This window comes from Sinohyriopsis cumingii, chromosome 10, assembly GCF_028554795.1.
Source record: "Sinohyriopsis cumingii isolate HCF-2022 chromosome 10, ASM2855479v2, whole genome shotgun sequence".
Taxonomy (NCBI): domain Eukaryota; kingdom Metazoa; phylum Mollusca; class Bivalvia; order Unionida; family Unionidae; genus Sinohyriopsis; species Sinohyriopsis cumingii.
In genome coordinates this window covers 22,410,954-22,423,867 of record NC_142970.1, presented here as the reverse complement: position 1 = coordinate 22,423,867, position 12,914 = coordinate 22,410,954, and the positions used below count along the sequence as shown (strand labels likewise).

Below are 12,914 nucleotides of genomic sequence, written 5' to 3'. Positions count from 1 at the left end.
CCTTGAAAGGACTAAAATATTTCATAGGTCGTGTAAATGCTTCCTGTGTTGGCATTCATAGCTACAATAGTGTAACTACTTGTATTTGTGTTGCAGCTAATGTCTGCAGTTTGTGAGTATAGTCTTACAATACCTCCTTGTTTATTTGTACCCCCCAACCAATTTCTATAACATAATCTTGAATATGATAAAGAGTGTAGTAAATTCATTTATTGATTTATAATTTCTAACCTGACTGTGACCAGAGTAGTCCTAATACTGTCATCTTTTGTGCCTTTCACGCTTAACGGTAATTCCATGCTAACATGGCACCATATTGCATACACTATGGGCTATTTTGTTTTCCTCAGAAAACATAAAGACATAGTTCATCCTATTCGTTAACTGCCGGATAATTTTGTAAATTACCATAACATTGAAAATTTTGATTTATATTCCTTTGCACTCATGAATCTAAAAATTACACTTGTTAAATCCCATGTGAAAGGCATATTTGTAGTTGCTATTGTTTTCCTTTGTGTGTGTGTAGGATGGGATGGATTGTAGTAAATGCTGGCTAATACTTTATCCATATTTTTAATAAGTCACCCGCTTGAAGCTGATGCTATCTTGGACGAGGCGAAAGGGTGCTTTGGAAACGGATTTACGTTTCCGATGGGCCACGGTAGTAAAAGTTGAAGGTAGTGGTGGAGTAAGTAATGAAATGGATTTGGTCTTCCTTTCTTTCTTTTACTTCTTTGTTCCCTACTTTCTTTTTCACTTCTGTCGAGGGAGGACTGGACATCGTCTTTTTAACCCAAGCTTTAAGTTCTTATCATTGGGGCTTAGGGGAAGGGGTCGACAATGACGCTGCAGTCTTACTATGAATGGGTGCTGCTGACGGTGTTTGAAAGACTTATTGTACCTCTTCTTCCTCAGGCTTTCGTGGGGTTGCATCTGCCTTGACTGATGGGGCGGTGGTATTGGTGGTGATGGACGTTTTTGTCAGGGTCTTCAAATCTATCAGAATGGGTAGAACTATTTCATCTAAGGCTTTCTGGTGAAAGGGTTGTAGTCGTTGCAGGAGTTGACCGAACTTTTGCAATTTTTCTGTTTCAGACAAATCGTGGCGATCCATCAACGACTGCACTTCGTGTTGTAACTGGTACATCTTGGTCAAATTCGGATTGGGAGGCAAGTGTGGGGTCCTTTGTTCTTGCAAAAGATGGCATTCCACTAATGGTAAGGCACTAAAGCTAGTTTTGTCCTTCCATTCGATTTCAAGGGTCACGTCTGATATGCTTGGACACCAGAGTTCCCTTTTATCTTGCTCACATGAGCCCTCCCAGCATGGATCCCAATACTCATTTGAGCAAGGGTCCTAACAACAGAGGCAAAATTCCTCCGCGTTGTACCAACATCTTTTTTTCTTGATGAATGGATATTTTCTTTTGACCCGTTTGGCGAGGGACGTGACGATGTTTGGCTAAGCCTTTGTTTTGGTGCTGAGACAAAGGCATTGTGCCTATCAAGATGTTCAAACAGCATTCACACACGGTATCGATGACATCTTTCGATGCTGTTTGAATGAGTTTCTTCGCATGGGTGTAGAAGCTTTGGACAGGACGGACATGTCCCCATGTTTGACTAAACGAGGATGCAGACCTTTCCTTTTCTTTGCTTTGTGTTTAGAAGAGTAATGGATTCCGGAGGGTGACATCTTTGGGTCTTCAGGAGCACAAAAACACTGATACCCTTGCTTTGCCTCAGGTCTATTTTATACTGGAACACGTCATTACTGATTGTCTTTGTGGCATATCAACTTGATGACAGGTACCACGCTTCCTGCAGGGGATCGCAACGAACTAAACTGGGAGAGTTCTTCTTTGGACAAATCCAGTAAACTCTGTAACATGCCCCATCTCTCTTGGACTTTGATGTTGGGAGCAGGTACTTTGTAAGCAGATACCACTGCAAACAAATAGGAAGACGGTGTCACCACTGGAGAAGTTTTTGGAGCTGCGGGTTTACATTGTTTCATCAACTAAGGAAGAACGTGTGCCAAATTGTGTTTGGCTGATAGCCCCAACAATGGAGAAGTGGAAGAGCCTGAAGCTATTGGACACTTGGTCACTGTACCTGAAGGGCATGGTTTGCGAACATAGGTTGTGTCCTGGTAGAAGTACCTCTCTTGCGGAGAGAAGCTGTTTTCTGCAGGATTTTCTTGTTCTGTGGGCTTTTCTTTTTCTGGGGTTGTGACCTGGTCTTGACACGGTTGCTTTTTTTTAGTGTGTTGTATAGTTGTTTGTATGTTGTCTATTGCCTGTGTTATCTCTGTCTCGGTTCCGTCAGTCATGTTCCCGCCAAGCATTTTAGTTTTTTTCCTGCTCTTTGGTCCTGATTGAGGTCAGCTCCTTGCAACATTGTTGCTCATCGTCAGTACCATTATGTTACCTTCCCTGTTCCATTCCTCGTTTCCCTATACATGCCCAATACTTGTTTGTCCCTCTATAGGCTCACCCATGTTAAAATTTCCTATGTTAAATTCCCATCGTGCCCCATATTACCCCAGGCTGATTTTCCTAGTGTGTTCTCATTTGCCCTATAACTCCCCCTACTACTACTTCCACGGTACTTTCAAGACTGGACTATTGTAATTCACTTCCATCTGGTTTGTACCATTATCTGTTACAGAAACGTTTAACGTTTAAAACGCGGCAACTCACATCATCTTTTGAATAAGAAAACTGAGCACACCTTCCTTCTTCTCCATAAGCTTCTCTGGCTACCAGTTCGATCCAGAATCAAACACAACATTAGTTCACTATGCTACATTCCGATGACTGCCTCCAGTACAATATACTTATCTCACTTCATCAATATGTACCCCCAATTTAAAAAACATTTGCTCCATGTCTGATAATCGCTATCTTATTTTACCAACAGTAAAATTAAAGTCATGCATACACTGTTAATTTGCTTACCAGAGCCCAGCTATGTCAAACAAATTGTTCATAGATCTGCGACACAAGAACGATGTAGTCTAATTTCAGAGTAGTCAGAAAACTCGTGCATTTTGACTACAATAACAGGCTTAATAATGTTTACTTCCCAAATTATCTTTAGCATTTACTTGTTTAGTAATTTCAAGGGTTTCATGTTGCAATCCTGCATATCTGCTAATGTGTTATCCAATATTACAAAGTTCTTAGAGTTTCTTTGTGTGTGTATGGCATATATTAGCAACAAGAACACTTCTCCCTTCTCTTATCATATATTTAAGAATATTTCAATGTAATTCTTGCATTTGAAAGAGGAGGGACTGTAATTATATATAACTATCTAATAATAATAACAATAACAAAGGAGGATATGGTCTATTAAAAGTCAATGCCGATATTTCAAGCTAATCATTGCTGATCATAATAAACAAGGCACTGATACTTGAGACATTCTATAAAAAGTTGGACTAGTTATTACATCTTTTATGAATATGTGTTAGTTGCCTCCCTTTGTCATAGTCCTCTTGATATGTAAGGCAATGCACTAAAGGGGATACTGCTGTCTCATTGGCCAAATGAAATGGCAACTATTTAAAACACGATTTTCTGTATTCCTTTAAATATTTCGAGATATGTTGGGTGTTTCCAGTACGATCACAGGTTACAGAATTATACCAAATTGGTACTGAAAAATGTACGAATAATGTAAGTAGGATAGGAAATAGGAGGAAAAGTAACAACCATAAGGAAAGTTTCATGGAATGGCTATGCTCAAGTTCTATTGCATTCAGGTGAGTTAATTATTTAAGATGAAGATCATTAATGATGATATATTATATACTGAACGAAGAACAGTTTTCGGTTTTTAAATGATAAATTATATTCATTCGGAGGAGTAGTGTTGACCAGATTTCAAACGGACAATACAGTGCAACAATGGATGTCCAAAACAACGCTAAGTTTGCTTACTTAGACTTCCGATGTAATGAATGAGTGTCTAGCATCATGACAGTCCTCCAAAGAGTAGAGGAATAAAATGTGCTTACCTATGATCAGGAGAACTACACATGAGCCAAATGCTATATCCTCTTGGAACTTCACACAAAAATGTATAGAACATAGGTCAGTATGTTTCAAACTTGTAATCCATATACAATTTGATATTTATTAAGACAATTATCAACAAGAGATCCTGACCTATATCACTATGAAAAAAGAAAACATGCAATCAAATGCTTTACATGAAAATCCCTGTTGAATAGTATTTATTAAATTTTGTACAAAATAAATGTGTACATGATTTTTTTAAAAAACCATCCTATATTTCAATAAATACGTTACTTCATAGTTTCATCACAGTCTCTGTTCCGGATCATCAGATACATTTGCATGTCATAATCATGGCTTCATTTACTATATAGTAAACATTCTAGGTACATTATTTACATGCTTAACATATCCAACTATATCCAAGATATTTCTGATGTCACATCCAAAGTAGGAACTCGTGGTTTGAATTTTGTCATAATTTACTTGTTTTCATGTGATAGTTCCAACAATCAAATCTGTTCAGTTTTACTCGGGTTATAATAAGTTACAAATTTAAGATTTATTGGCAAAAGTAACACTTGGCAGAATTAAAAGCAAATTGCAATTTTAATTGTATACAAATCGTTTCATTTTGGCCATAGCCATAGCCTGATAGTGCATTCAGCACGGTATTGAATACAAACCAACATCCTGACACCACAAACCATTCAGAGATCCTCTGATTTTTGTATATCATACAGTTTACCTAAACTGAAATATGCAACATGTTACATGATTAGACCTCAAGCAGACAAAACCTAGCACCACTAATAAAATAAGTTTATATTTTCATTTGACATAAAAATCTTCCATTGTGCACAAAACTGTATGAACAGCTTTTATGTAGCAACTTATGCATTATAATTGTCCCTTCCTTGTACCTTGAGGCCAGAGTCTCTTAGCTTCATAAGCGCTTCTTCCAATGGGAGCCAGCTAGCAGGAACTTCCTCTCCCCAGTATGGTTGTTTTGAAGCCACTTGAAAAATCCGCTTTTTTAGGGTCTCTAACTCAGGGTCAACATGGGTGTTGTCAATAGCAATAAAGTCCACCAGGTGTTGTAATGTTGGTTTATCCTTCAGAATGCAGCGAATCTGCTCAAAGTAGTTGCTGATGACTTTCTTACGCTCGTTCTAAAATGGAAAGGCTCAATAATGTTGAACAAACACTCACTGACTAAATAAACGAGATTTTAAGTGTATATGACAGGTTAGGATTGCAATGTACACCACATAAATACAATACACTCCCATAATGACAATAACACTTGTTTCTTACAATTCTGTTTCTGAGATTTAACATACAAATTGTACCACATAATGACCACAATGCATCATCATCAAAAGAACCTTAAAAAATCACCAAATAGGTGTAGAATGTTTCTGATTCAATTAATTTTAAAAGTTCTTTAAGATGAACCAATCAAGTTGTTGTTGTTGTTGTAGCGTTTAACACTATTTTCGGCACATTATATGATGTACATGGCAGCCAGTATAGATGGGGGAGGATGAACCTGGGAAAACCCTGGAAAGAACCACATACCAATGAGAAGCTAGCAGCAAGCTTTCTCACGTGCCCACAATGGCTGACTCTGAGCCTCGAACCCACGCAGACAGAGATGTGATGGCAGTGATCCGTAGCGGTGAGCATTTTAGACCACTTCGCCACTTGGTCCCCCTCCGTCAAGCAAGTTAAGAATGCACCAAACATAGATAACTTGAAAATGCATCAACTGTGTTTAAAATGAATTATTTAAATTTAAAACAACTTTAACATGAATTAAGCAAGTTTGAATTGCATCATTTACTGAGACTGGTGGGTACTGTACATATCTATATGCAAACCTTCTACATATTCATTTTAATCACGCGAACTGAATTCAATGAACTTGAAATGATCAGGCACTTGTCAACTAAAGTGCAATCGGTAACAATAAAAATTCATGAAAATAAAAAGCGTGAATGCCTGTGTCATTTCATGCCAAGAACATAAATAGTATTATTCAGCTCCACTTTCCTTTACAGGTGTAGTTTATTGTAATAGACCAATATGTTCGTGAATGTAGAAAGTACCTTTGTAATGGCATTTAAATCTTCCTGCATAATTAAAGCTTGTCAGTAATAATCAGATCAGTGTAAATGTTATCAGTAGCTTAAGAACATTTGTTTCATTCCAAGTACAAAGACATTTCAGGATGGGACACCTGAAACATGTCCCTAGGTCTATCCATTACCCTCTCTACAGCCGAATCCCTAGAGACTCTGACCCTGGTTACAAAATGGAAATAGCTGAACTATTCTCCTAGTTACTCTGACCAAGAGATCAATCATTAATTCCCATGGGACTGAGATACCTGGTTATTTCTTGGAAACTCTTGCAAACACCATAAAAGCCACTGATTCAACTACAAGGTATGAAAATACAAATATTAATATTCAGCTTATTTTTCTGGTCATAGTCATTGCCTTGAATTATAACAAAAGTTCACATCTTAAAATGAGCTTTATCTGAAGACAATATGTAATTCTTTTCTTCAAAGTATTGTCTTATGTTTTATCATCATCCTAATCATTGCAAAGGAAACTTTTTCAAAATGAATCTAAGCAATTGTTTAAATTAAGTCTTTAATTATTCAAACAGTAAAATGCCATTATTGTAGTAAGAAGAGTTTTCATGTATTATTTATGTTTCCATTGTTTACAAAGACAATGTCTGACTATGATAAGGTCCTGTAGACTCTATTAAGGTTACCTAAATATTTGATCCTAATATGGTTCAGCTAAATATTGTTTGAGCTATCGTTTCCTTTCAAGACTGTTTGACAGCCAGAAAACACTACAATGAACATTTACATAAAAAAGCAGAAAAGTGATATGTCTGCCTACTTTGGTGAATAAGAGCTGTTGCAATTGCTAAATTACGGTGATATAAAACAGGTATTATACATCCCCAATAAATCTTTACTTCCAATTATAAAGAGGAACATGACCGTGTCCAGTGAATCAAAATTAAAGAAAGTTATCTTTCACTTAGTTGACAACAGTCAAATCATCACTCTATAATAACCAAACAAGGAACATTTTTGCATTTAATCTACCTGATGTATTTTATCCACATGTGTACCAACAATAATCACAGGTGGAGTGACTGGGATGCCAACATCTTGGGATGTAATTAAGGTACCAGCTGCAGAAGACGGTGCACAGCAATGTATTGAATTGAGCCAAATTTCAGCCATATCTGGAAAGAAGCAAAGTCAGGTTTAAGTACATTTTATAATAAGACAATAATAATGATAGGAAATAGTGGTTTTCCTCCCATACGACCACCACTCCTGTACCAGGAAAGTGGACTTTCTAGAGAGAAATCCCTCGGATGTGAGTAATAAAAATGAAAACTACAAGCTTTAACCAATTTTTCAATTGTTCATATTTTCATTTAAAATCACATAAATGTTACGGAATCAATATCATGATACAATTTCAATTTATTGACGTAATTTCATATAATAATGAACTATCATCAATCTTTGTTCAAAATAACCTTGTTAATACGACTGTGATACAACCCTCTGGATTGAATTCTAATTCATTCTGTTTTCCCACTACATTAGAATGATAATTACTAGACGAAAGTAATTATCAATGTGACAAAACCTTACATCTGAATAACACACAGCAGAAAGGGTAATCCAATTTAATGGATCTGATGAACACACAACAGTAAGGGTAATCCAGTTTAATGGATCTGAGGAACACACAGCAGTAAGGGTAATCAAGTTTAATGGATTTGAGGAACACACGGCAGTAAGGGTAATCCAGTTTAATGGCTCTGAGGAACACACAACAGTAAGGGTAATCAAATTTAATGGATCTGAGGAACACACAGCAGTAAGGGTAATCCAGTTTAATGCATCTGAGGAACACACATCAGTAAGGGTAACCAGTTTAATGGATCTGTGGAACACACAACAGTAAGGGTAATCACATTGTATAGATCTGAGGAGCACACAGCATTAAGGGTAATCCAGTTGAATGGATCTGAGGAACACAAAGTAGTAAAGGTAATCAAATTTAATGGATATGAGGAACACACAGCAGTAAGGGTAATCAAGTTTAATGGATCTGAGGAACACACAGCAGTAAGGTTAATCTAATTTAATGGATCTGAGGAACACACATCAGTCAGAGGAATCCAATTTGATGGATCTGAGGAACACAGCAGTAATGGTAATCAAATTTAATGGATCAACCTACTGAAACAAATATCAATATATTCAAATTAGAAGTCTACCAATATTCATGAGATTACTTTTTGGCTATTTGTGCTAGGTAAAGTTAAGTTTCTGCACAAATATCTCCATGTAAGAAGGTTGGCCATCCTAGCAATGACCTTTAAACATAAACTCATTGGTGCCATATTCAAATTCTTGCCATCTGATGTAGGTGGCCGCTAGTCTGATGGGGCATTCAAGAGGGAGGCCACTGTATTGTTATATTGAACAAAATGCAAATCCCTCTACTCTAAAAGAAAGTACAATTACAAATAAATGAGCAGCATTAATAACGACCTGCACAAGCCACCAACTGGTTACACTGGGTTTCACTACTTGGAAACATTTAAACAAATTTTAGAGTACAATGCTGATTTACAAAAATGCCTAAGCGTGCTTGAGATGACATACTGTTATTATTTTGGCCAAAGAACTGAATTGAAGAGTGATTTGCCTGACATTCTAATTGCTAGGCTTCTTTCTGACCATGAGTCGGTTAAATTAGGCATTTTTGAAGAAAAACAATAAAAGACATAGCGTTTAAAGTTCTTTTCTTCAGTGACATTTGCTTTCTTTTTAGGATGATTCACATCAAAGGCATTGTTTCTTAAATACTTCGAGTACTAGTTGAATAGCACATATTGTCAGATGAACAAAATAAGGAGGAAGCAGTATTTTAATATGCATGCACCTCTACCTCCCAGAGCCAGATTTAATCATTCTTTATCTAGGCACTAGCAATGCATGGTTGCTTGGCAGTTCTGTTTTGAATTGCACTTTGGAAACATGATTAATGATATGATCGACGGAAATTGAAATCAAAGGCAAGTACGTTTCCCATGGACACCCAAGGAATGCCAGCCCTGAACTGGCCTCAGAAGTACTGAACTTCTATACCTACAATGCTCATTAAACTGAACTATCCCAACTCATAAGTAAGGCATAGGTGACTCTAGAAAGTTTTGCCCAATACATCAGCTGCAATTACAATGTATTTTGTATTGTGATAATAATATTGATGCTATATAATTTACCCAACATCAGTTTCAACAAGCAACTTGTTATGCAGTACAATTACAAGGACTAAACATATGTTACGTATGGACAAATAAGATAAGAGCATGATAAACTCTGCCTGACAATCATGTTTTACCTTGAAATAAGTTATACAGATCAAAGTAGAATATTTTTTGCCATAAAAAACATCCCGCATTAAGTATTTTGATTTTCTCTGGTTTGGAAGTGCAAAACCATTTGCACTAATCATGTTAATAAATGCAATACTCATTTAATTTCTATTATTCAAAGTTTCAGTTTCCAAAACATGGAGTTATAACACTACCTTGAACATGACAGCGTTGTACTCCCTCTGTATCAAAATAGCATTCATCATCTTTCACAAGACCTGTGACCTGCTGACTAAGATCTGTGACCAAGAGATATATTGCACGACACGTCAGAAATGTCTGGTGTGTAGTGTAGAATACATACTGGCCTGCAAAGTCCCACATTCCCAATACTGCATGTTCAACTATTCTCTTCTCTAGCTTGTCGGCCTTCTCATTGACCAATTTAAGGAATTCCATCACTGCATCTTTTCTACTAGTTACATGACTTTCACCATCCTGAATCATAACACTGCTTGCCTCCAAAGATGGAAGTCTCGGATCTGCCTTGACAGAAGATGATCCTTCTGGTTGGTTTTTAGTAACGTCTTCTTGGTCAACATCCATCTCTGAACTAACACTAAAATCATTGATATCGATTACCCCTCTATTGGATGATATATCGGCATCACTGTCATTATAATTGACTGGACCATGCGAATCTTCAGATGTCTGTCTTTCATAAATAACCTCTGTGTGTCCTTTCTGCTCACCACGGTCCTCAGTACTCTCAGTTTGATCAGCCAGTAGCTTCAAGAGGCGGCGAAGTCGAATCAACTCATCTGAATCTTAAAAAACAACAGAAAGATAACTGTTTTATAGCCACATATATAGTGTTTATTTTTTGCACACGACATACAATACAAAGCAAATAAATACTTGCACAAAGTAATTTTCACTGCTGCAGAACAATATATCTTGTAAACTGAGGATGGATATTACTAATTGTTGTGATTCTTCCTTAATGTGAAAACTTTTTTGTTTGATAAAACAATATATTTATTGATGAAAGTGCATTAACTTTACACCATTAATTTTTCTAACTCTCTCATAAATGCACACATAGTCTTTAGACACATTCTGATTCTACAGATTATAATTCTTCCCCTCAACCAAATCTATACAGACATGTATATTACAAACATAAACATCAATGAAGTCTGTCATAATTCAACTGTCCATAAAGGGTCTGATATCTGCCAAAACCTGTGCAAGTCAACTACCTCAATATGTCCTTGGAAGAAGCACTTATTTAACCTTAAAATTTAAATACGGAATGAATATATTAATAATAATGATAATAATATTATAATAAATGTTTAACTTTGCATATGCAAGCTGACCTTAAGGCTCAATCTAACTTTACCTTTTTGCACTATTATTCTCTCTCCCTCTTATGCAGTGTACATAGACATATACAAATACACAGTGTAAATATACCTATACAGTGTACATATACACATACACAGTGTACATATACATATACACATACAGTGTTACATACATGTATACATACGCACACTATTCATGTATATGTATATAATGTGTCCAATACTAAATATTTATATAATGTATCCAATAATATCCAGTAGTATATAGGTATATAATGTATCCAATACTATATATGCATTCAGTTTGCAATTGATTGTCACATGGATAGAGATACTTTTAAGTAACAGTTTATTTTGCTAGCAATAGTAAATTCCTGTAGATGTGTTTGCACAAAATTTATGAGATGTGTTAATTCTACCATTCAACAAATTTCAAATGAAAAAATAGTTTTTACTCTACTCCTTTAGCTTGAGATCATGGCATAAACTGTTTCCACAACAAAACATAATTAGTATAATTGTGATACATGTACAATACATGTCATTAGCATTTTACCTATATCATTACAACAGATAGTTCTTGTCGAGCCGTTAGATAAAACATATATTTTACATGGAATCAATTTGTGAACACTTTGTACAATTTCACCCAAATCTTAATATAATTACCAATTGTAAAATATATGAATTTCACTCAGAACAAACATAAACCGTTGGGGCACTTAAACAGTCATCATTGGTAACATGGTCATGCAGAATGAAGCAAAACAACCATACAAGTTCCATTCGTACATCATGATGATACAAACCCCTATTTGTACAGCATGATACAATATCTCATTTTTACAGTATGATACAACTCCCATTTTTACAGCATGATATGGCCAAACCTGATCAAAATGCAATTCAAATTCAGCTTACCAACTTGTTTCAATACAAAAACTAAATCATCCAATAAAGATTATTGGGATCGTACATGGTTATTTGGTGGCGACATTTTCTAAATTCTAAATTCCAAGACGAATGCTGAAAATTGAGCTCAAGGAGTAAGGACATCAACGCATCAATAGCAATGAGTAAACACTGATACCATAAAAAGGCTATCACACACCCATGGTACTGGGTAAACAGAGATACCAGAAAAGGCTATATACACATCCAAGGCACAGGATGAACATTGACACCTGAAAAGGCTATCAACACACCCATAGCACTGGGTAACACAGACACCAGAAAATGTTTATCTACACACAAACGGCAATAAGTAAGCACTGATACCATAAAATGACTATCAAAACACCCAAAGCACTTGGTGAGCACTGATACCAGAAAAAAGGCTACAACACATTCAATGTCCTAGGTGAACACTGATACTAGAAAAAGGCTATCAACACAACGATGGCCCCGAGTAAACACAGATACCAGAAATAGGCTATCCAAACACCCAAAGCACTGGGTGAATACTGATACCTTCAAAAGGCTATCAACACACCGACTGCACTGGGTAAATACACATACCAGAAAAAGGCTATCAACACACCCATGGCACTGGGTAAACACAGACACCATACAAAGGCTATCCAGGCACTCATATGATTGGTTGAACACTAATACAAGAAAGGGAAAAATACGTGCATGAAAAAACATTTCCATATTATCACATGCAATTCTTGTTTTATTAGTGAAGATTGATGCAGTACACTAAATTTTTATTTTCCTTTTGTCAGGATGGCATTCCCATACAGATGATGTTAACTGGTGAATTAACAAGAGATTCAAACAAGAGACCCAACTGTGAAGATGTATTGAGAAATAACTACTTTAGCAAATTGTTCAAGATAAAAGCAAACTTTTGCCAATGAACAGACACAGGATGATGGATGAGAGATGATGGACAATGGACCATCCAATAAACGCCTCTGGTCAATAACTGGTGGAGCTAAAATCAGAGCAGCATGTAAAATGCAAAATCTGTCATGCACCAAACATTTGTATGGCTGCTCAAAAGACAATCAATCAGGCTAATGACTACTCAAAGACAACCAAGATGACTGCTCAAAGACAATAATGACAACTA

General features: G+C 36.2%; 1 protein-coding gene across 1 annotated transcript in view; it reads right to left on the bottom strand.

The window, feature by feature from the left end:
- LOC149789709 (uncharacterized) overlaps positions 1–12,914 on the bottom strand; it is a 124,319-nt gene that overhangs the window by 22,637 nt on the left and 88,768 nt on the right. The window contains exons 7-9 of the mRNA XM_089971708.1: positions 9,683–10,294; positions 7,165–7,307; positions 4,952–5,200 (exon numbers count right to left, since the gene is read on the bottom strand). Of these exons, the coding sequence (XP_089827834.1) occupies positions 4,952–5,200; positions 7,165–7,307; positions 9,683–10,294 (1,004 nt within the window). The remainder of the gene's footprint in view (positions 1–4,951; positions 5,201–7,164; positions 7,308–9,682; positions 10,295–12,914) is intronic.